Source organism: Callorhinchus milii, unplaced genomic scaffold, assembly GCF_018977255.1.
Source record: "Callorhinchus milii isolate IMCB2004 unplaced genomic scaffold, IMCB_Cmil_1.0 Scaffold16, whole genome shotgun sequence".
Taxonomy (NCBI): domain Eukaryota; kingdom Metazoa; phylum Chordata; class Chondrichthyes; order Chimaeriformes; family Callorhinchidae; genus Callorhinchus; species Callorhinchus milii.
This window is the reverse complement of record NW_024704757.1, coordinates 15847525-15872970: the sequence shown is the minus strand read 5'-3', so window position 1 is coordinate 15872970 and position 25446 is coordinate 15847525. Positions and strand designations below refer to the sequence as shown.

General features: G+C 48.0%; 1 protein-coding gene across 1 annotated transcript in view; it reads right to left on the bottom strand.

The window, feature by feature from the left end:
• Window positions 1-17885, bottom strand: part of LOC103186884 (heparan sulfate glucosamine 3-O-sulfotransferase 6) — a 63657-nt gene extending 45772 nt beyond the window's left edge. Inside the window, exons 1-2 of the mRNA XM_042341183.1 lie at window positions 17373-17885; window positions 17161-17342 (exon numbers count right to left, since the gene is read on the bottom strand). Of these exons, the coding sequence (XP_042197117.1) occupies window positions 17161-17342; window positions 17373-17798 (608 nt within the window). The 5' untranslated portion in view covers window positions 17799-17885. The remainder of the gene's footprint in view (window positions 1-17160; window positions 17343-17372) is intronic.
• Window positions 17886-25446: the final 7561 nt, after the last annotated feature.

Genomic DNA, 25446 nt, shown 5'->3' with positions numbered 1-25446 from the left:
GCAGCTGTGTGTTTTGGGGTCAAAATTGAGTTATTTCAAAAAGTGTGTGCCTCGTTAATTCCCACTGGTTGGGGAACGTTTTACTATCGAACGGACAGAAGATATAGAGGTGTAAGGGGGAGAGAGGGTGGGGTTGGGGGGATGGAACTTGAGGTATTTTTTCACCCACAGGCGAGTGGAAATCTGGAGCTCTCTACCCTGAAAGGCTGTGGATGCTGACTCCATTCCCACTGTCAAGACTGAGGTGGACAAGATATTTGTGAGGTCAGGGTATCAAGGCATACAGGGCAAAGGGCAGGCAATTGGACTTGAGCTACAGATCAGCCATGATCTTATAGAATGGCGGAACAGCCTGGAGGGGCTGAATGGCCTCCTCCTATTCCTATGTTTCTATGGAATACGGTAGAGTGACATGAGTAGGAGTGATAAGCTAAGCTTGGCTTTGGTTTGATTCCAGGTTGGTTTGCGACAGATTTCCCTTGTGTCTGGTAATGTAGCAGCCGCCTTGCCCTCTGCTCTGCACGTGGTTACACTTGGAGCAGGGCTCGCAGTGAATAAAGATGTGTTACTGATGGCTTTATGGTAACTGAGCACTTCCATCCACGCAAAATCCCCACCGTCCCGCACACGTCCAAGCTTTACAGCTCACTGACACCAGGCAGCCACGGCACTGGGTTTGAGTACCTTTGCGAGGGAAACTCTTGACTGTGCCGAGCGAGAGTCCTAACCCGGTGGAAACACAGCGTTCAGGCAGCTGAACAAATAAAAACACATTCCATTCGAATCGCATGAGGCTTTTTTTGTGCTCTGCTTCAGGGAGTTAAGTGTTCTCAGCCTGGGCCAGAGCAGTCTTAGGATCTTTCATTCTTTAGTCTAAAATTAGTCGTTTGGGATACGCCCGTCGTGTAAATCAGCCACCTTCCCGGGTGTGCCCTGCCTCTCGCTGTGACAAGTCCAAACAATTTGGGAAGATCCTGGCATTGCCCTGTTGCTACCGATTCAGAGGGTAAAATCTGCGGGCACTTCCCAACACATTCCTCACGTTAATTAACACAAATAACAGGTCAGGAAACGTTGCAACTTTTGACCCTCAATCTCATTTCAAAGCTGGCTAAACATTGTGATCAGAAGAGACGAGCTCTATTAATATTTTTCTCCTTCCTTTTCATCTCCCTCATCCCTCCACCTCCCTCCGCCTCGTACAAGTTAACCCTTTAACCGCTGTCTATCACCCTTAAACATTCGTCCTGACTAATTGATAGCCCCCAGCTGACTCCTAGTCTTGATTCTATAATAAACACGCAACTTCTTAAATCGAAGAGCTGTTTTTTTCCGCAGTTCTTAAAAAGGAAGGAATTGAATTGAAGATACTTTTTCTGTCTGTTTTTTTTTTGCCTTTTGAATCAATATGAAGGAGGCTGTGCAGTTCGCAAAGAAAGATGCTGTTTCCTTCCCTTGTATTTTATACGGTCTCTCTGTTTGCTTTTATAATCCTGCACGTCTCCTGCAACCTCTACCATTAGGGTGGGACGGGGGAATAAATGAGGACTCAAACGGGGTCTGTGATACTGCAGTCCTTTGCGACTGACAGCGGACACCACTGTCAGGAGAGGAGCATCAGTCTGTCACTTCCCCCGGGAGCGTGGGACTGAGGGAAAGAGCACAGAGTGTGACCCAGTCAAGGACTGATGGAACTCAGCCGATCACGTTCCGGGTGACCCTGGCTGGCAGCTGACTGCACTGTGCTATATTAGCCAGAGCCAAGCCTACGAGTACGTTTGCCTTATAATAATCCTCACGTCACACAACGCCTGATCACGCCTGAGACGTCTCAAAGCACTTCACAGGATAGACTGTGAAGTGAATTGAGAGCGAGATGAGATGACCTTGAGGTAATCTCGAAGCGGATCGCCCTTCTAGCTTAGTTTTATTCAATAATTTCCTTCAGTTAAAATTGAAATTCTTCCTGCTCAGATCCACCAGTAATCCATGCATTTGCTGCAGTGCCTTTCCCTGGGAGGACATCTCAAAACACTTCGCAGAATTGGGCCGTAGAGTGCGGTGACTGTGTGTTTTGTAGGCGAACACAGCAGCCAATTTTCACTCAGTGATGTCCCCCGCTGACAGCCATGAAGTATATTGCCTCTTTTTTTTCAAATGTATTTCTTACACTGAAGAAAGCAAACCCTCAGCACTTTCTCTCCCATATTTCTACCTGCCACACGTTTCCATCTGTTAGTCTATTCATCACCAGAGACTGTAAGCGTTCTGGTAATATTACAGCTCTCTCTCGCTCACTCCCTGTGCTCACGGCTTCCTGTCTGTTTCATCTTACATTAGCAAAGGGATCCAGCACAAAGAGTTCAACAGCTACCTCTCCGCAGCTGGGCCCAGCTTACTTACGCTGACGTGTATATCCTTTTTGTGCTGAGGATTTCAGCAAGTCACTTGGGAGGGATCGAGGTGATAGATTAGCCGGGAATGCCAAAATGGGAAAAGGAAATCCAAGAAAATCCCAGTACATTTTTACCATTTTATTAAAAGCGCTCACGTTACCTCTCAATCCTTCAAATATACTGTTTCATCAGAAACGTGCTTCACTAACGGTTTGCAAAGCCTGTGAAAACCGAGCCCACGCTGCTCCGGAGCAGGCCATCCATCGCTGGGCTGGGATCGAGGAAAGAAAAACCCAAACCACACGACAACATAAGAATTTGCTCGACCAACAAAGACCAAGGTCCATCCAGTTTGTCTTCCACAGTCCTGGCAGTCGCTTGTACATGTCATCATGTCCCAAACTATACACTGTCTCCCACACACAATAGTATTTCCTGAAAGAAATCGATCTCATTTGCTTTTTGAAAGAATCAACACTGGGACTGGACTGGAACCAGGTGAGTTCAGATCCCCAGAGTTTGTGCAGCTCTTCGGGTAGGAACCCAAGCGGAGGGTAAACAGAGAAGAACAGGTTAGCAGGAAGAATGCTGGTCTCCCAGGGCACTGGGCTCATCTAAGAAGCATCTCTATGCTGCCGTGGGAAGATGGTAGGTAGGACGGTTGTTCTAGAAGGAGAAAAGGTGTATTTGTGCAGAGGAGACCAGTTAGTTTACACTCGGGCAAACCGAACGGGAAAGTGATCCGAAAATGTATTTAGGAAACGAATACACGAGCAAATATGAAAGTTAACAACCCCAAAAGACTTAACAAGTCAAGGTATTTGAATTCCGCGTGTTTTTTTTCCGCTGCAGGGTTGTGAGTAATTATATCGGTGGCTGAATGGGTTTCAGTATTTGTTTTGTCTACAGTAGGGAACATTCTTTCTTCTGGGTTTATTGTGCGGCAACCAGAGATCTGTTGCAGATGCCTTGCGATTATATTTTATTTTATTTTTTGAAGCGGTTTTCAACGGTCGGTGGGGCAGAGCGTGGTTTACACACACACAGTAAAAAGTGACCCTGACACCCATTCCACATTGCCAGATGTGAAAGCTCTGCGCTTAAAATGTAAGAACTGTCACAGCGAATCCATCTCGTGTAAAACATTTATTTATTGCGAGCGGTAATCTCTGCCCTGGACTGTGCATCCTGGCAGGATCATTTACTAAGTGACAGTAGGTAAGCTTTGGGTGTTATTTGATTTTTAAAAATAAAGCGTAGAGACATTCAGAATTCAACTCCAGTGGAGTTTAAAAGACCAATAAATGCATCTCGGATCTCAAGTGGCTTGGCTTAGTTCTGCTTTCTGAAGAGTTTGACCATCAAGAAAATTAAATTTCTCCCATCTGAAGCTCGGAACATGAATCCCCAGTAAAGGAACAAATTCCAAATCAATTCTTTACAGCCATAATTTGCCCAAAGAAAATAAGAAAAATACCCCCAGAATTCACTCTTAAAAAGGGAAACTTTACCCCCCCTTTCAAAATTATTTCAATAAGGTCCTCACAACCAACCTCCCCTGCCAAGAATTCCAACCCCACTCTTGTGGAAAATCAAAATGCTCTGTTTTTGGCCTTTTTTTAATGTATATACATATATATAAAAAAGACTTCACTTTTCCATCTTGCAGTGAGTTAAGTTTCCTCACTCCACACACACTCCTCTGTTTACCCAGCAATAAGCAGGAACCCAGTTATTAGTCGATTGGCCGATCGCTTTCTGGGGGGTAATAATCCCTTTTTTTAAAAAAAAGTGGCCACTCGATCCCCGACTGTTTGTGGGGACGCTGCTGTGAGCAATTGGCTGCTGAGTTTCGCCCATAAAATATACAGTCACTTCACTTGACAGTGTATCCAGTGAAGCGCTTTGAGATGTCTCGAAGGCGTGATAAAGCGCTGTATCAAATGCAAGGATCTTTTTTCACACAATAAAAAGACTTTGCTTCTCTACTTTGGAGCGCATTGTGATCAGGGCTGAGACTGACGTGCCCTCCAGCTGCATTTCACAACTGTCCCCACAATTTGGCTTGATGTATTAAATACAGCCTCGTTTTATCACGAGTGTGTGAATCTGCTCTGGGAAACTGCTCAATAGGGCTGCGGGCTGTCTTAAGAAACACAGACCTTTTCAGCACAGAAAGGAAGGGATTTGGGTTTTCATGTCTGTGCTAATGGTATTCATGCTGCTTGGAACATACTACAAAGTGCGTTTCGCCCACAAAATACACAGTCACTACACTTTACGGTATATTCTGTGAAGCACTTTGAGACGTCTCAACAACGTGATAAGGCGCTATATCAAACGCAAAGATTATTATTAATATTCTAAGCATGGGAGTAATGCAACTAATGCATATTAAATTATTACATTATAATTTTAAACTGTGCTACGCAATGGGTTAAAGTTGGTGACGTCTTGAAAATCAACGCAAAGAAACCCGTTAAGAAGTGCTGCAAACTTGACCCCAGCGGCATTTTCTCGAAGAGTTTCAGAGGACAAAGAACTACAGTGAGCTGCAAAAGGGGGCAATGCAGAAAGATCCTCACCTTGCCCTCCCCTCCCTCCGCCCTCCTGAGCCCAACCCTCAGCTCGGGTCCAAATCCCTGACTGACTGTCCAAAGGCCTTGGGATGTCCTCCCGACGTGAAAGGAGCCGTGTGAATGTCATTTGTTGTTGCGGTGAAAAAAAGTTAAACGGAAATCAAATTTCTGCAAATACCTTCAAAAGTTAAGAGCATCGCAGTGGCTTTCACTGTGCGAATTTCAAATTGATATTGCTGCCACATTTAAATCCCATGAGGACAATTCAAACTTAGTGCTTTATTTATTTACTCAGAGCTCCGCATTGCGGGCCAGGTTGGCAGTGGATTATTTTGCGCTTGGGATAACAACTGCAAATTCACAACAGCAACAGACAGAACTTTAATGAGGAAACACCTTGTAAACCCAGTCCAGTCTCCAGGTTTATAGTTCTGATAGATCTTACAGTCTTGCAAATTCATTTGTAGAGGACCTTTTTTATGTGGGTATTTTCTTTGGCTTGCCATTTCATATATATATTATATATAATATATACACACACACAATAAATATAGCTTTACTATTCTTCTAAAACGGTTGTGGGGTCTGAGCGCTGGCTGGAGTGGAAATGCTTAATGTCAGTCAGAACACTGCATTGATAGTGAACGTTAGGGAAACGTTAAGTAGCTTCAAAACAAAACTAGAGCAACTTTCATATTGACAACATCCCCCCTCACCCTCGGGGTTTTGAACTAACTTATCCTGGGCTGACACACACGGTGCAGGGCTGGGTGGGATGTGCTGCATTGTCGGAGGTGACATCCTTCAGATGAGATGTTAAACCGAGGTCCCGTCTGCCTGTTCAGACGGATGTGAACAATTGCCGTGGTGCTATTCGAAAAGTATCCTGACCAACAATCCTCCATACAATACTGTTCATTCATTCCATGGCTGTTTGTGGGACATTGCTGGGTGCAAACTGGCTGCCACGTTGGCCTAAATATATACAGTCACTACACTTCCCGGTAAAATCCTGTGAAGCGCTTTGAGACGTCTCGACGCTGTGATAAGCAATTATGCCAAATTCAAGGATTCTTCTTCTGATTATTATCGTAAACCTGATTGGGTATTTCCCAGCGTGTCAGACCCACCATGTAGAATGCTCCAGCGATGCTTTAGAAAGATTAAACTGAATGTAAACTCGCTGGATCATGTCACGTCATGTCATGTCGTGTCAGGGCGAGTGTTGTTTCCACGACAAAAGCCAAGAACTCAAGGTGGATCATTTGCTATGGGTGGTGGGGGGGGGGGGGGAGAAATATAGGGGCAGCTTTGCATTTTAATTCAGCAAAGTCTCGTTCCCATTATTGTCGTTCTGAAAACCTTTCCGGATGTGCTTAGCCCTTCCAGATGTCAATCGATTTTTCCGCTGTATGCAAACCATCCATTTGAAAGCAGACAAGAGCTTTATGCAGCACTGTAAACAGAGGGGAGGATGTAGCAGTAAATGCTGTCAATCGGTGTGTATACAAACTCTTCTGCGTTCGGGAACTTTAGGAGCTGATCTGGTGGTTTGGGAGAATTTATATTGGCAGACATCGGATTAAACTGCTGGGAAATCATTGTAAATATGGGATACAGATGGGCCGAGGTTTGAGTCTATGTTAACTTCAGTTTTTTTGTTTAACACCACAAATGTTTGCACATGTTATTCTCTCTTCCCTCTCCCCACCACCCACCCCTCATGCCGAAGTGCAATCATTTATTCTCTCATCCATCAAGGACCCTACCGCACACGTCATTCCACAGCAGGCAGGGAGAGCGGGCGGACAACTCCAGTGGACAACCCTCTAGTCTCTTCCATGGGAATGATATCTCCTTCCAAGTCCCATCTCCCTGCTGAGAGGGTTGACCCTTTGGTCTGCAGTTTGGCACCTGGAGAACTTTAATGAGTGCAAACCACATCCTCCCATTCTGTGGCCTTGAATGGGACCTTGCAGCACTAAACGGCGCTATACAAATGTAATTTGTTGTTGTTGTTGTTGTGTGACCCGGGCTAACCCCTGCTACAGCATCGGTGGCACAACAAAGTCTTGTTCGATTTTTAGCAATGCTGTCGAAGGGAAAAACAGATATCACTTCCTGCTCTCTATACCTCACCCACACACCCACCCACACATACACACATATACACACACCCACACACGTACCCACACATACACACACCCACGCACGCACCCACACATACACACACATACACGCATACAAACACACACAGTGCAGAAAGTAATGGAAGGAATGCTTCCTGTCATAGAACAGGAAATGACGCTCATGGTGACTTGATTAATCGGAGGTTTGGGCGGTTCGGTAATTTTATCGATTAAAATGGATTTTGGGGTGGATTGTGGAACATCATGGGAGCAGAAAAACACAAGTATTGATGTTGCCTGATGTTTTGTGGATCTCCACCAAACCTTACTTATCTCATTAGCAGAAACGAGCTTTTAATTGAAGGAAGTGTTTGTTCCTTCCTGGAGTTATAATATCCGCTTCACATCGCACAGAACACGGGAGTATTTTGAGTTTCCCTCAACTGTGCACATTTAGCAAAAGCACCAGCCACCAATCAGGATTAATTCACACCGAATCTTCACCAAACCGTCAAACCCGGCATTGTAAAGGGTGTAATTGATGATTCGACGTGTATTTAAACTCCCATTGGAGCAGCATAAGGCACTGCTGCTTGCAATTAAACCAACCGTCAAACTCCCCTTTTGTTCTCCAATTCGCCCGATTAACAAACCTGGGAGCTTGCGACAGGTTTCCCTAACGCTGACCCCGATACCATCTCTCCTCCTCGCGCGTCTGTTTGCGCTGCACCTGCCTGGCTCCCGGGGTCAGGGGCTGCGGAACCCTCCGGATTTTGTAAAGCGCGAGGATCGGATCGTCGCTTGCCCCCTTCCCCCCCCCCCCCCCCCCCATCAATCAGTGCAGTGTCCCTCATCCCTCATCCCACACGCGGACATGGAACAGCCGTCGGCTGGAAAGGCAGGACGTGAACTGCACCCCTCTCTCCGGGCAGGGACACGGACGCACAGCTCACAAGCCCCGGTTTTGACGAGGATTCGCATTAACAATGGAGGCCACGGGTCCACGTGGGGAGCGAGGGAGGGCCACACAACGACAGCAACTTGAGTTTATATAGCGCCCTTCACGCGGGGTAGAGTCTCGCAGCGCTCAACTATAACTGAGCAGATTCCTAGCCTCGTCTCGCTCGGTGGTGATGATTTTGTCCTTTTCCATCTCATTTACCACAAGCAAAATACAGGACTGAATAATAATAATAATAACAATGATCCTTGCATTGGATACAGCGCCTTATCATGTCGTTGAGACGTCTCAAAGCAGTTTGGTGGGGGAGGGATTATTACCTCCAGAAAGCGATCCACTGTACATGTGACAGCAATGAGCATAACAGTCTAAATCCAGATGGAAAAAAACACATAAGAAAGGTTCAGACTGGAATAAAGACTCTATGGCTATACTTACCTTCCTCTCTTTTTCTTTCAAGTCTATCTCAAACCCCTGAGGTAAAATTCCACCCGGGTTCACTCTGTTAACACAGAGTCCAGAGTTTGTCAATTTCTTAAATGAAATCGTTAATGTCAAAGCCATTTTGGGGGAAAGTTTCTTTCAAGAACTGCAGAAAAACGGGTTTCAGTGTTACAAGTGAACGCAACAATTTGCCAATTTCTGCAAATTCTGAAATGCAACTTTAGTAGAGTAAATCTAGATTCCGGTGGAATTTCTACCAACCCTCCCCTCCCCCCACCTACCCCCAACCATTATTATACAGTGCAATCACTCAACAGTATATTCCGTGAAGCGCTTTGAGACGTCTCGAAGACATGATAAGGCACTACATCAAATGGAAGGATTATTATTATTATTATTATATCTGCTACTTTTCACCATGTCTTTCTCTAAGAACCTATCCAGCTCTTGCTAAACCAATATAGGAATAAACAGCGCAGAAGGAGGCCATTTGGCCCATTGTTTCTGCTCATTGCTGCTCAATGATACACTCCATATGTTGGCAGAAAGTTAACAGATCCTAGGGCTGGGGTGGATAGGTCGATTTGAGCCGTTCAGTCAAGGTACCGTCAAAAAGATCATCCTGAAACTGCAACCAGATTTTTTGGGGCGTCAAATGGGCATTAGATGTACGTGGAAACCCATGACCATCCATTCTTAGGAGCCTCCAACCCAAAGTAATGATAATAATAATCATTAAATCCATAATCCTTGCCTTTGATCAAATGTCCTTCAACACAGAAAACAATTCGAGTCTACATAGCGGTCTTCACATAAGGCAGTGCCTCACGCGTGTGGCTTTCACGTCAAGAGGACAACAACAACAACAAGGTCGTCTCAAAGTGCTTCGTGGGAAATTACCGTAAAGTGTAGTGACTGCGCATTTCGCAAGCAGAGGCGGCAGTCAGCAATGTCGTCCCACAAACGGCCACAAAGTAAACGGACCAATTTTATCCGGGGGGTTGGGGGCGTGGGAAGGTGGGTGTTGGGCCGGGAGGAAGTTCCTTGTGAGTTCCACACGTGTACGGTTCCTGCTTGTCTGGTACGGAGCGTGCAATCGCTGTATGAGGCCACATCCTGCGTAACTATAGCGACTTCGCCATTGGGGACAAACTAGCCTGTGCTTGCCTTAATGATTTCACAATGGCCCTGCCCCAATAACACAAGATCCTTTTGTGCCTGGCAAGCTGCCCCCGCCCTCCTCAAACCTCTGACCTGCCCAGCTAATCTTTCATGTTGAGGCAATACTGCGAAATGAGGATTACGAACCTCCTAAATATTTTTGTCAATGCCGTGTAGGTCAGCAAAATACAAGTTATCCCATTGCAACTGGATGCCCTGTATTTAGACGGGATGAATGCAGTGGCACAAAGGTGTAAGATGTTCACCAGATTTCGGAGTAACCAGCTCTTTCTGAGCTTCAGTATTATTCATGTAATTACAATATCGTATGACCTCTAATCATTGGCGCTGGGAAGAAGCAACCTCAAAGCCTTGGGAGAAGATTTCCAGAACATTCTGCAGGGCTACAAACGTTAGCTCATGCTCCAGTTAATGACAAGCTCTGCCTAAAAGAGAAAATTTCCAAACTAAAGGGTTTGCTTACGCTCCGATGGGCTTTTGAAATGATTGGGATCAAGCCCCAGATTCCGTGTCCAAAACTACATGGAAGTCAAAGCCCCCACAATGTACGTCCACATCCTCCGGGATGCCCACTCTAGATGGTTGGGAAACGAAAGTCCCAAAGTCCCACCAGGAAGTCAAAGATTCCATCTCAATGTCATTTAGAAGCTCCGTTTCTACTGTCCTTAAAAAGCAACAAGTTGAATTTAGGAATTTGTTGACAGTTCTGCACGAGGGCATGATTTTGATTTCAGGTGACCGAGCTCACAACCTTCAGTCTGTCTCTCTCTCTCTCTCTCTCTCTCTCTCTCTCAAGTGTTGAATTCCCTGCTCCAGGGAGCTTTACAAAAAGGAGCTACTTCTGCGCATGTTCCCCCCATACATCCTCTCTCTCGTTCTCTCCCCCTTCCCAAGGATGGGTGGAAGAGATCAGAAGCAAATAATCCCTGCTACTCTTATACACCTCCAAGTAGCTTGTTACAGAGCAGCTCTGACACAGGCCTGGGAGAACATCCTTGTGATGATTCTCAGTCACTACAAAACTGGATTGACTTTTAAGTCATTCTTTTATTCACATTTCACAATGCTGCCATCACCCACCTGGTTCCTTTTCCACAATGTTTTTTCTGCTTCCTGCTTCAATTTCATTAGCTCTTTCTTAATTGACATTTAACTTCCTAAGGCAATATCCTACAGTCCGCTTTGATCAAGCCCCCTAAAGGTTTCTATTCACCTTCAAAATACACATTCACTACACTTTGCAGTATATCCTGTGAAGCATTTTGAGGCATGAAAGGCTCTATATCAAATGCAAGGATTATTATAATTATTGTTGTCATTTTTCTGGTCGCCCCACTCCATCCTCAAATTACGTGTGTGTCATCAGTAAAAGGAAGGAGATGGAATAATATGCCCTTGATATCACAAACAGCAATCAAGCCTCACTCAGCTGGAAATATTGTTTAAGCAGAATTAACCAACAAGAGATAATCAGCAGATACCAGGAAAGCACACCTGTCTGTGAGGTTGAGCTGACAAAGCGCATCATTTTAAGCAGCACTTCCTGAGATTGCACAATATTGCGAAGCAAATGCAGGTAAATGTCTGCCGCCCATGTGTGGAACCTCACTCCTGGCACAGGGAGGAGATGCAAACGATCACTAGACACCTGGCAGTTTTCTAAGCCACCTGCGGGAAGTGAAACATCAATTTATTTTTAAACTGCAGGAAACGCAGTGACCTTTACTGTTTGACCGCACCTCCTTTCTGAGGAACGGGGTCACGGCTGAGACCGAACACTTCATTCGTGTCCACTTACATCGGAAAAGTGCAAGGTTTTCTTTGGTTTTAATCATTATCTTATTTGTTTGTTCTGATATTTGCGGAATATAGAGTGTCTCGCACCTCAGATGGAACACAAACGAGGGAGAAGGGAATCGTGGGGTGCAGGGGCTGGTGAGCGAGTGGGGATTAGGAGGGAGGAAGACTTGTGTGGAGCATAAGCAACGGCTTGGGCTGGGTGGGCCGAATGGCATGTGTCAGGGCAGAGGATCGACATTGTGCTCTTAAACCAAAAACTGTTTTCTCTTCCTTCGGTTCGTGTACATTACGGTTTCTCAGAACCACTGACTGCTGTTTATTTACAAATTGGAACCATTAACAAAGGACTGACTGACTGCTGATCACAGAGAGCTTTTCCAATTGAGTTGCCTGCTTGTGGTTGTGAATGTGCAGGGACAGCACTCTGAAAATCAGTACAACACCCTTTGCACAAACATTATCCATTTGATCACAGAGTCAACATCTAACCTCTTACCACAGGGAAGCAGGAAATGCGATGTTGACACACTGCAAATGTTAGTCTTGCTGAAATGGCAACTTGTCTTTTTACAGCAACCTCATTAGACACCGTCAACAGCTTACAGGGCATTGTTGTGAAACAAAGACGGCAGTTGAAAATGAATATTGCCACCGACGTCAACCCTCCCTCGTGTCAGTATCCCAAAAGATATAATAATAATAATAATAATAATCCTTGCATTTGATATAGCGCTTTTCACGTCGGGAGGACGTCCCAAAGCGCTTCACAGAACACACTGTAAAGTGAATTGACTGTATATTTGTGGGCGAACGCGGCGGCCAATTGCGCACAGCAATGTCCCACAAACAGTCGTAGATTGAAAATGACCAATTTTATTATTGTTTTTTGTTTTTTTGGAGGGATTATTATTAGGCTCTGTGTGGAGTAAGGAAACTTGCCCAAGGTTTCGCCCTCTGCCTGGAATTGAACTCAGGTCTCTCACTTGCAAAGCGAGTGCTCTAACCACTGAGCTACAGGACTCCAAAAGATAAATATTTTAAAAACTTGTTGACTCAATCCACAACTATTTGTGGGGACGCTGCTGTGCGCAATTGGCTGCTGCGTTTCTCCCACAAAATACACAGTCTATCGGTTTACAGTATATTCTGCGAAGCGCTTTGAGACATCTCGAAGACGTGATAAGGCACTGTATCAAATGCCGGGAGTATTTATTATAAGAACGTGATGAACATCACTGATTTTTTCCTATTAACAAAGAGTTGTGGACAAAGCTTTTGTTTAAGAGGCCAGCAATGAGGGAGTTAATACTTACAAAAATCCGAAGTTACTTGGTAGTTGAATTCTTTGGGTGTTAATCCCACCTTCCTGGAAAAAACACTCCCATTGTGAGTATTTCACACCACTCAATTTATCATCACTTCTGTTACTTTTCTCAAATCTCCTCCAATACCAAAACTAGGTGCCAAGTCGTTGTGCCAAACAGCCCTCGAAACAGAAACACATCAATCTGATTGTTCTACTAGTGCCTCACACGCCAGCTCACGCTTTGATCGCAGATCTCAGAGCAAGATTAATACTTTGCTAATCGGCGGAGGCGAGCGCGTAGCTCAGAGCATTAGACTCTCTGAACCGACATAAACTCTCACTTCAACACATATCACGGGGGACTTCAAGAATGATCTGTCTCCATCGCGTGCAAGGCAGCCACACAACCCAATCCAAGTCAACGCTAGTTTATTATCCGCTTTGCCACCTCTTTATAAATATAAATAGCAATTTGTAAATATAAATTTGGGCACAATTGGCTGCCGCGTTTCGCCCACAAAATATACAGTCTGGTGTGAAGGGCGCTATATAAATGCAAGTTGTTGTTCTTGTTGTTGTTGAGAATTTAGCACCATGATTTCATGATGATGATGAGACAATGAGAGGTTTGTGTCTGTCGTGTTGCAATTAAATGGGAATCCCACTGGTCAGATCTCATTTGTTGGTAACCCAGGAACTCTAAATGTAATTATTTGACATTGACCAGCAAAGGCTAGACAGTAATTTGTCATGACCTATCATTCCCCTTTAAATTAAAACATCAATGATTAGAAGTGTCCACTGGCCTTTCATTAACCCTTTTAGTAATGGATTTTCTCTGACGCATCCAGATCGCAGCGCAGATAATGATAAGAGGTTTTCTGTAATCACCAAATGGTAGATTCTATCTCTGAAAAAGAGCGAGGTGGGGGTGGAGGAACTCCAGGATAGAGTTCAGCATAGCTTGCTATTCATAGCGCTGTCTAGCAAGCTTTCCCGCTGCTTGTCCAGCTAGGACCACCCTCCCCGTTAGTTAGGGCTTTGGCTGCAGGGTTACCAGGAGCTGAGGGGGAGGATTCACTGCCCCCAGTGACTGGTCGGCCCTTCCAGGTCCTGCTGATGAGCCGGGCCGGGCTGCGCTGCCATCAGCAGTGAGTGCCCCGGGACACTGCGGCCCCTCCTGATATCCGTTTACTCCAGAGAGAGAGAAAAATTCAGCAGATACTCAGTGCCTCACAGAGGCCAGTCATTAATTAACATGCTCTGAAACTACATTCTCCGACGTGACTGACTGACTGACTGGGTTTGCTTCGGGCACCCTCATTACCACACAGCTCATTGTAAGCCGCCCTCTCCACCCAAGTATAGAGTACACTGTTACAACACCATTCTGCTGATCTCACGAAGATGGCATTAGAGAGGGAGGAAGAGAGAGGGCGAGAGCGAGAGAATGGTACTGCACTGTGGCTCACAGCGGCATTGAAACCAAGATCCAACCATAACATTCCAGTTCCCCTGAACATAAATTATAGGATTGTATGAAAATGATACTATTTTAGCTGACGACACTGGGATTCAGTTTCCCATTCCTGAAGACTTATTTTCCAATCCCTGTGAACGTAAAATTCCCGTTGAAATTCTGACTTTCCTTGGGTTCTTATTCCTGTGTTTCAGGTGGGGTGGGGGGGGGAACGAACATAGGAACAGGAGGAGGCCATTCAGCCCCTCGAGCCTGTTCCGACATTGTATTAGATCATGGCTGATCTGTACCTCGACTCTAATTCCCCGTCCTTGCCCCGTATCCCTTGACACTCTGACCTAACAGACATCTATTCACCTCAGTCTTGAAAATGTGAATGGATCCGATCCTAATCCACAGCCTTTTGCGAGTGAGGGTTTGGGTGTGGGGTGGGGGTGTGGGTGGGGGTGCGGGGTGGGGGGGGTGGGGGTAGGACACACACACCCACACACATTGCCAGCACTCAGCAATGGGAAATCACTGCAACATAGCAATGTGTGTGTGTTTGCCTTACTGCAAACTGCATTCATTTTGAACCTTGTTTTTTACCCGATATCGTCCAACACTCGGGAAATGATGTCCTTGAGCGGAATTTACCCGGGTACATCTCACCCACAAAATACACGGTCACTACACTTTATTCTGTGGAGCACTTCGAGACGTCTCGAAGACACGATGCACCAAATACAAGGATTATTATTATTATCATCATCAGTGCTATCAGTGTGAGATTATTACCCATTTTTTAACCTTTAAGTCAGCGTTGACACATCTCACTCATGGCAAGTCTTCGTACAGTACTCCGAGCATCTAAACAGTAACGCAATCTCTCTCCCTCCCTCTCTCCATCTCTCTCTCCCTCTCTCCATCTCTCTCTCCATCCCTCCATCTCTCCATCTCTCTCTCCATCTCTCCCTCTCTCCCTCCCTCTCTCCGTCTCTCTCTCCCTCTCTCCATCTCTCTCTCCATCTCTCCATCTCTCTCTCTCCATCTCTCCATCTCTCTCTCCATCTCTCCCTCTCTCCATCTCTCTCTCCCTCTCTCCCTCTCTCCATCTCTCTCTCTCTCCATCTCTCTATCTCTCCATCTCTCCATCTCTCCATCTCTCTATCTCTCCATCTCCATCTCTCTCTCTCTATCTCTCTTTCCGACCACCAGGACATCGCAATGATCAGTCAAAACTTAAAACAATTTTTTTCCCCCAAAAAGCACCTCAATGAGCGCGTGAATCAATGAGCTCTGAAAGTCATTCTCACTGTAACGTGGGGACGAGTCGGTACAGAAACACAGCGCGAGACACCGGAGACACCGGAGAGACACCGGAGACACACCGGAGAGACACCGGAGACACCGGAGAGACACCGGAGAGACACCGGAGACACCGGAGACACACCGGAGAGACACCGGAGACACCGGAGACACACCGGAGAGACACCGGAGAGACACCGGAGACACACCGGAGAGACCGGAGAGACACCGGAGAGACCGGAGAGACACCGGAGACACACCGGAGAGACACCGGAGACACCGGAGACACACCGGAGACACACCGGAGAGACCGGAGAGACACCGGAGAGACCGGAGAGACACCGGAGAGACACCGGAGACACACCGGAGACACCGGAGACACACCGGAGAGACCGGAGAGACACCGGAGACACCGGAGGCCGTTTGCTCCACATGAACCTGAACTGACAGAATGTACCTGTGATTTGGGTCTCTTGGTTCATAGCGGCTGTGAGTGTGAGTGTAAGTGTGAGAGTGTGTGAGTGTGAGTGTGAGGGAGAGGCACAGAAACAACTACAGCCCCTGTGAGTGTGAGAGTGAGTGTGAGAGTGTGTGAGTGAGAGTGTGAGTGAGAGTGTGAGAGTGAGAGTGAGTGTGTGTGAGTGAGAGTGTGAGTGTGAGAATGAGTGTGAGAGTGTGTGAGAGTGAGTGTGAGAGTGTGTGTGAGTGTGAGTGTGAGAGTGAGTGTGAGAGTGTGTGTGAGAGTGAGTGTGAGAGTGTGTGTGAGTGTGAGTGTGTGTGAGAGTGAGAGAGAGTGTGAGTGAGAGTGAGTGTGAGAGTGTGTGTGAGTGTGAGAGTGTGTGAGAGTGAGTGTGAGTGAGTGTGAGTGTGTGTGAGTGAGAGTGTGAGTGTGTGTGAGAGTGAGAGTGTGAGTGTGTGTGAGAGTGAGAGTGTGAGTGTGTGTGAGAGTGAGTGTGAGTGTGTGTGAGAGTGAGTGTGAGTGTGTGTGAGAGTGAGAGTGTGAGTGTGTGTGAGAGTGAGTGTGAGTGTGAGAGTGAGAGACCGAAACACACACTGCTCCAGCGCCAGAGTACGAGACACAGACACTGTGTACCCCGCGTGTGAGTGTATGTCAGTGTATGAGTGAGAGAGTCCCAGTCCCAGTGCTGCCCAGTGCCAGTGCACCTGTACCAGTCCCAGTCCCAGTGCCCAGTGTACCAGTCCCAGTGCCCAGTCCCAGTGCCCAGTGTACCAGTCCCAGTGCCCAGTGTACCTGTACCAGTCCCAGTCCCAGTGCCCAGTGTACCAGTCCCAGTGCCCAGTCCCAGTGCCAGTGTACCTGTACCAGTCCCAGTGCCCAGTCCCAGTGCCCAGTCCCAGTGCCAGTGTACCTGTACCAGTCCCAGTGCCCAGTCCCAGTGCCAGTGTACCAGTCCCAGTGCCCAGTGCCAGTGTACCTGTACCAGTCCCAGTGCCCAGTGCCAGTGTACCTGTACCAGTCCCAGTGCCCAGTGCCAGTGTACCTGTACCAGTCCCAGTGCCCAGTGCCAGTGTACCAGTCCCAGTGCCCAGTGCCAGTGTACCAGTCCCAGTGCCCAGTGCCCAGTGCCAGTGTACCTGTACCAGTCGAGTCCTCTCTCGTAATTCCTATCGAAGAAGTGCGGTTCAGCTCCGAGAGCTCTGACGTCCGGATGGATCCTCAGGAACTCGAGCAGTGCCCGAGTGCCGCCCTTCTTCACACCGATGATGATCGCTTGTGGGAACTTCTTACTACCGAAGCTGCTCAACACCGAGAGGTTCCCGCCCGGGGTGGGGGTGGGGGTGGGGGGGCGCCTGGGGGGCGAGGGGTCCTCCTGCCCGTCCCCGGGGCTGCTGTCCCCGAGCCCGGCTCCCGGGGCAGCCTGAGCCGGAGTGGCGCGGGGCGGGAGCTGGTGCTGGACCTGGACCTGGTGCTGGAGGGGTTGGTCCCGGACCTGGACCTGGTGCTGGAGGGGTTGGTGCTGGACCTGGACCTGGTGCTGGAGGGGTTGGTGCTGGACCTGGTGCTGGAGCTCCTGGTCCTGGGGTTGTCTCCAGTCGCGGTGGTCCTCCTGCCCCGAGGCCGGGCTGAGCAGTGCCGGGGGGCCGCAGCCGCTCAGGCTGTAGATGAAGAAGTAGCTGAAGGCGATGATCATGGTCAGGGCCAGAGGGGCCGCCCTGCCCTGAGCCTTCCCCCTCCCCGGGCACGAGCTACCGCTCCAGACACCGCATCCCATCAGGCGCCCTCCCGCTCAGAGAGTGGCTCACAAACTTCCCCAACATCCTGGATCATCTCCTCCCTCCTCCTCCCTCCTCCTCTCCTCCCTCCTCCTCCTCTCTCCCTCCTCCTCCTCCCTCCCTCTCTCCCTCCTCCTCCCTCCTCCCTCCCTCTCTCTCTCTCCTCCTCCTCCCTCTCCTCCCTCCCTCCTCCCTCCCTCTCCTCCTCCCTCCTCCTCCTCCCTTCCTCCCTCCCTCCTCCTCCTCCCTCCTCTCCCCCTCTCCTCTCCTCTCACACTCCCTCTCTCTCTCCTCCTCCTCTCCTCCTCCTCCCTCCTCCTCTCTCCTCCTCCCTCTCCCTCTCTCTCTCTCCCTCCTCCTCTCCTCCTCCTCCTCCTCCCTCTCTCTCCTCTCCCTCCTCCTCCCTCCTCTCCTCCCTCCTCCCTCCTCCCTCCTCCTCCTCCTCCCTCTCTCTCTCTCCCTCCTCCTCCTCCCTCTCTCTCTCCCTCTCCTCCTCCTCCTCTCTCTCTCCTCTCTCTTCCTCCTCTCCCTCTCCTCTCCCTCCTCCTCCTCCTCCTCTCTCTCTCCTCCTCGTCCCTCCTCCTCCCTCCCTCCCTCTCTCCCTCCCTCTCTTCTCCCTCCCTCCTCCTTCCTCCCTCCTCCCTCCCTCCCTCCCTCTCTCCCTCCTCCCTCCCTCTCTCTCCCTCCTCCCTCCCTCCCTCTCTCCCTCCTCCCTCCCTCTCTCTCTCTCCCTCCCTCCTCCCTCCCTCTCCCCACTCTATTCCTCTATCCTCCTCTCCCTCACTCTATCCCTTTATCTTCTTCTTCCCCACCTTCTCTCCCTCCCTCCCTCTCCTCCTTCTCTTCCTCACTCTATTCCTCTATCTACCCCCTTCTCTCTCTCTATTCCTCTATCCCCTATCCCTCTCTCTCTCTCTCTGCACTGCAAAAGAAAATTACTCTGACAAGTTATTGTCAGTCCACTGGAGCTATTATCCCCCCCCCCCCCCCCCCCCCCCCCTGTCTCTCTCCTCCCCGCCCTTTTTTAAAATATAAGCAATAGGTATATTTCTATTATTTTATTAATAAATACAAAAGCATATAAACGCCCCCTCCCCCCCCTCCCGCCCCCCCCCCCCCCCCTCCCGCCCCCTACAGAAACTCTTCTGCACAACGCAAAGAAGTACAGTTCATCTATTCCCTCATTTCTAGTTCTGTTTGGGATGTGAGTACAGAAAGACTGTGAGTGTCTCTGTCTCTCTGTGTCTCTCTCTGTGTCTGTCTCTGTCTCTCTGTGTCTGTCTCTCTGTCTGTCTCTGTGTCTCTCTGTGTCTGTCTCCCTGTGTCTGTCTCTCTCTGTCTCTCTGTGTCTGTCTCTCTCTGTCTGTGTCTCTGTCTCTCTGTATCTGTCTCTCTATGTCTGTCTCTCTCTGTCTCCCTGTCTCTGTCTCTCTGTGTCTGTCTCTCTGTCTCTCTGTACCTGTCTCTCTGTCTCTGTCTCCCTGTGTCTGTCTCTCTCTGTCTCTCTGTGTCTGTCTCTGTCTCCCTGTGTCTGTCTCTCTCTGTCTCTCTGTCTCTGTCTCTGTCTCCCTGTGTCTGTCTCTCTCTGTCTCTGTCTTCCTGTGTCTGTCTCTCTCTGTCTCTGTCTTCCTGTGTCTGTCTCTCTCTGTCTCTCTGTCTCTGTCTCTCTGTCTCTGTCTTCCTGTGTCTGTCTCTCTCTGTCTCTGTCTCCCTGTGTCTGTCTCTCTCGAGCAAACTATTTCAGTGTTTAATCTGTCCGATTCCAAACGTTGACTGTAGAACATCTCAACTCGTTCAACTTGGACCCCCTCTCTCTGTCTGTCTGTCTGTCTCACAGCTTGCTGGATCCCCCCCCCCCCCTGTCTGTCTGTCTGTCTGTCTGGCTCACAGCTTGCTGGATCCCCCCTCTCTCTGTCTGTCTGTCTGTCTGGCTCACAGCTTGCTGGATCCCCCCTCTGTCTGTCTGTCTGTCTGTCTGTCTGTCTGTCCGACTGTCTGTCTGTCTGTCTGGCTCACAGCTTGCTGGATCCCCCCTCTCTCTGTCTGTCTGTCTGTCTGTCTGTCTGTCTGTCTGGCTCACAGCTTGCTGGATCCCCCCTCTGTCTGTCTGTCTGTCTGTCTGTCTGGCTCACAGCTTGCTGGATCCCCCCTCTCTCTGTCTGTCTGTCTGTCTGGCTCACAGCTTGCTGGATCCCCCCTCTCTCTGTCTGTCTGTCTGTCTGGCTCACAGCTTGCTGGATCCCCCCTCTGTCTGTCTGTCTGTCTGTCTGGCTCACAGCTTGCTGGATCCCCCCTCTGTCTGGCTATTGGGTGATATTTAAAGGTCTTCTAGAATTGTATTCCCTCCCCCCAAAAAAGCAGCAACAGCAGTGCCAAGTACAGCACCTGCTTATCCAGACAGATACCCTCAACACCCCGTGACGACAATAATGATAACAACATCAGTAATAATAATAATACTTGCATTTGATACAGCGCCTTGTCATGTCTTCAAGATGTATCACAGGATATACTGTAAAGTGAGTTGACTGTATATTTTGTGGGTGAAACACAGCAGCCAATTGCGCACAGCAGCGTCCCCCACAAACAGTCATGGATTGAGTGACACAATTATTATTATTTTATTATTATTATTATCGTTCACCCTGCCCGGGAATCGAACTTGGTTTGCTCTAACCATTTTGCTACAGAATTCCAGGTAGGATTCTGATGGCGGATTGATCCCTGCTGGAAAGTGCGTGTGTGTGTGTGTGTGTGTGTGGGCAAAAGGTGAAGACAGGATCTGGTTGGGTTTAATTGACCCCCTGGAGTTTAATACACTCACTGTCTGGGGCTTAAGCACCAGGAATGGACATTTGGAGCCAGAGTTGCTGAGTCACTACCTTCAGGCACCAGTGGGAAGTTTGTATATGTGTGTGTGTGTCTAACTGTGTGTTTGTGCATGTGTTTGTATGTGTGTGTATGTCCGCGTGTGTGTGTGTGTGTGCTGAAAAGATTATTTGATGAACTAATTTAAGGAATATTAAGGGGAAAAATTTAACCCCCAGAATCAGTTGAAAATGATGTGCTGTTCCACTCACACGAGGCTGCTCTACTTTATCTTCCCGCAACAGTACAACAATGACAACTTGCATTCATACAGCGCCCTTCACATATGGTCACCTCCCCACGGGCTCGGCATCGTGCTCCATCACTGTCGAGCGCTCTGGGACGCTATCCTGCGGGAGGGGCACTGTAGGTTCGCAGCGCAATGTTACCACAGCTGACAACAGGTAGCAGTGAGCCAAGGGTGACTTTGATAAACTCCTCCAACATCCATCTCGCGGGTTTCTTTTCTTGATATCATCAGAACCCCTGGATTGTGTTACTGTTTCGGCCGGTTTTGTATCTCACTCCCCAGCAGCTGTTAACCAATATATATTACACTGCACAGACCTCTGTGTGTGTGTGTGTGTGTGCGTGAGGGGGGGAAAGGGGGTGGGGGGGTGGGGAAGAGATTTTGTTTAATGCCAGGTGTGCTTATCATGCCTGGGGGAGCTCGCTGAGTGTAGTGCAGCACAAAGAGTGTTCCAGCTGTTGATGAGCATTTGACCTGAAGGCAGACAGCGTCACATGACAGCTCCTGCCAAAGCTAAAAGGTTTCCCTAACAAGCGATTTACCCCCTTCATGTCCCACTCTGCACACATGCCATTGTACAGGAGGGTAACCGATACCTGCAAGTGAATTACAAGGCGGAAATCCAATCAAGGAATTTACGTGGTGTCATAAACCAAGGGAGCAAAGCTCAAAGCATACATGTTAGTCACCTGAGTCTTAAAATGGGATTAGGGCCCTTGAATCACTTACACCGGCTTCTGTTGTGGTTGACGATATGTGCCAGAGATGTGACGGCCTTTTCACCCCAGATAGCTTTCTCCTTTACACAAGTCCACCGCAAATGGTGGACATTTCCCAGTGTTGGCAAAGTGAAGAAAAAAGCACGTACAGTCAGTCCAATGTGATGCAATATTGGCAACAGCTTCAGACAAGAGTGGACCACTGCTCCATACAGTGTATAAAGATCCCCTCAACACATTAATCGTTGGCTTGTGTGTTTATCAGGAGCTGAGTGGGAAAACTCGTGACTTATTTGCTTCTCCAAGTCCTGCCCACAAGCCAGGCTATCTGAACCATCATCAACAGTGTCTCGGAGTACCTGCCTGGCTCAGCTGCAGATTTCCGAGTCTGCCAGAAAAGAACAACTCAATTCGATTCTTTCAACAAAGCCCCAAAGTGGCCCTACTTATTTCCTCCAAGGAGGAAAGCCCCAAGGTAGTCATTAGACAACAACAAATGATAGTTACACAGCGCCTTTCACGTCGGGAGGACATCCCAAGACACTGGACAGTCAGGGATTTGGATCCAAGCAGGAAATTGGGATCAGGAGGGGTGGAGGGCAGGGAGGGTGGGGTTAGGAGGGTGATGGAAGATGCGGTCGAAGAGGAGGGTCTTGAGACATGGCTTGAAGGAGGCAAGGGAGGGAGCGAGGCAAAGGGATTGTGGGATGGAGTTCCAAAGGTAGGGCAGAGAGGCTGAAGGCTCAACAGCCAAAGTTAAAAATGTACTGCGTATAGGTTCACACTGAACAACCCCGCAGTGTTCTACTGTAGACAATTCAACAAAGGAATATGATGGATGGTCTGTCAGGGTTAATATCTCCCAAAGTCTTGTTGAGTCCTGCTCTGATCATCCCACCACCACATGCCTTGGGAGGAGACAGAGAGCGAGAGAGAGCGAGCAAAACAAATTGGAACCAAGGTTTGCAAAAGATATTTGCCATAATAAAAGATAGTTGTTAGTGGATTAGCAGATCGATTTTGCAGGGGTAATAATCCCTTCAAAATAAACAAACAAAATAATAATAATCGGATGAGATGCCTGTCTGTCTGTCTGTCTGTTCGTTCAGGGGGATATTAAAATCCCACGGCACTAGGTGAAAAGTGAATGGAGTTTCTCCTAATGTTGTTCCTTGTATAAGTTGATTATAGGATATAACATCATTGAAAGCATCAATCAGACCATCTCAATCAGGTCTCTGATCCACACAAACCCAACCCAATCGCATTCATATCTCATCGCTGCTGAAATACTCCGGTTGATCCATCAGCTCCATCTACACCCCCGTGCGGAACACAGATGTTCTAAGTGGTCATGGAACGATAAGCAAGTCTCTCGCCCGGACACATTAGCAGGATCTGCGTAAACTCCACAGGATTTTATCCTCCTCCGTCAGGAGGGTTTCATTACACACATGCGGAGAAATTCTTGTCGGGATCACTGAGATTAAGTGAGTTGGAGATCATGTTTAATTTGTGGTTCTATCAGTCATGCCACTTCTGGCCTCATGCAAGGAGAGACTAATGTTAGGTGGTCAGATAAGAGCTCATTGAAGAGTAACATCTTTATCTCCCTGGTCTGAAATCTCGTTTCAACACACATACACGCACATGTACACACACACACTTCATCTCCTTTATCAGCTCACCTATCATCGTACTCAAGGTAATGTTAGTCTTTCCTGTGGCGTGTGTGTGTGTGTATGTATGTGTGTGTGTATGTGACTACATGGATGTGGACCATTCACCAAAAGGCTGAAGTGGATTGACTGTGCAACTTTGTGGCGAACGATAGGACAGAAATAATCAGACTTTTTTTTAACCAGCGGTTAAAAGCTCAACGCTGACTGAGAACCGACTCTTTTGCCTTAACGAAGGCTTTCATTGACAGTTTGAGCAGACCAGGAAATCCTCACAGCCAAGTCCGATAAGATAAACACCAAGATAAGCTCCCGGGCAATTCAGGTGACTCCACTAAGATGCACAAGCAGCAGGAGCTCTGACATGTGGAAATAAACAGCTGCCGACACACAGCGTAGCTTAACGGAGGTGCATGTCTATCCGTGTGTGTAATAAAGTCACTGTGGACTGTCCCCTGGCAATGCATGTGTCAGGAGCAGAGGCAGGGAGATCCTGCCCCTGGCTGATTCACACAGAATGGCCGGCAAACTCGGCATTTCTCACCTCTCAAACTGAAGGAGGTCCCGTTGGGGCCTTGACTCGGTCTCAGTTTTCTGAGGTACAGCCGGCACTAATAATAATAATAATAATCCTTGCATTTCATATCGCGCCTCATCGCATCGTCGAGACGTTTCAAAGCGCTTCATAGCACACGCTGTGAAGTGGATTTGACTGTGTATTCTGTGGGCGAAACCCGGCAGCCAATTCCAGCACAGCAGCGTCCCCACAAGTAGCCGCGGAGCGAGTGACCAATTTTATTTGGGGGGAATTGTTGGCCCGGACACCGGGTAGCGAGAGAGAAACCCCCCTTCTCTTTATCGAATTAGCGCCACGGGATCTTTAACGTCCGCCTGAACAGGAGACGGGACCTCGGTTTAACATGTCATCTGAAGGACAGCACCTCTGACAATGCAGCACACGCCCAGCGCTGCCCTGGAGAGTCGGCGTTGAAAGCTTCAAGAGGAACCTCTGTCCTCAAAGCGTTGGAGCAGCTGCTGCTGAAGGGAGAGCAACGGACAGGGGATTGATGGCAAATTGCGGGAAATACACAGGGAGCCAACGGTGATTACTGTATGTTCTCTATCATCCGCAAGTGGCTCCATCCTCATCAAGCTCACACATCTCATTCAAAGGAGCCGGGAATCGGAAACCCCACCCTCTGAGTTTCCCTTTCATATTATTCTCTTATTGTTCAGTCGCTGAACTTTCACAACAAGCCACAAAATGCGACACTGCAGGCTCTCCCGTTTGCCTACAGAACCATATACATTTTAAAGCTTTTCCGTTGACACTTTGACTCACTTCCATCTCCACCCCCCCCCCCACCCCACCCCCACAGTGTTCTTGAAAAAAGAATAACAGGACGATTGCACTGCCAATCTGACCAGATATTATTACTGATGGAAACAATCCGACTGACGTAACTGAACACTTGTCATTTAAAAAAAGTTCAATCTTTTTCGTAAGAATTTGCCAGACGAAAGAAGACCAAGGTCCATCCAGTTCACCTTCCACTATCCCGGCAGTCGCTTGCACATGACATTGTGTCCCAAACTGTGCACTGTCTCCCCCCAGATATCATTCCCTTAAAGAAATCGACCTCATTTGCTTTTGAAAGGATCGTTCTCAACTCAGAAACCTTTAAATGCTGGTGAAAGTCGTTCCAGATTCTCCAACCACTTGCTCCTTCCTACCATCAGTGTCCCGGAGATTTTAAGATACCTCAACTGTATTTTTTTTCAACAAATTGTCCGATATTGAAAGTGTTGCAGTGTCCTGACCAGCAAAGCAAACCAATGCCAATTCCAATCCAGATGCAAACAGCACCATCTATAGGGCGTTTCTGGTGGACACGACCATTGACTCTCTCCAGTGGCATTTATTTATTTCCCCTGATGTGGAAACATTGGGTTCACATTGTCCAAGATTTAGTGGAGCATGTTGGCGTGCGTTGAAATATTATTAAATTATTGGCGATTCGTCCACACATGCTCTCTCTTAACGCAGTGATATACAGACACTGACAGCGAAGCTATCAACATGCAAAGGCCAAATCTAAGCATCCACTTTCGGGAGGAATATTCACAGTAA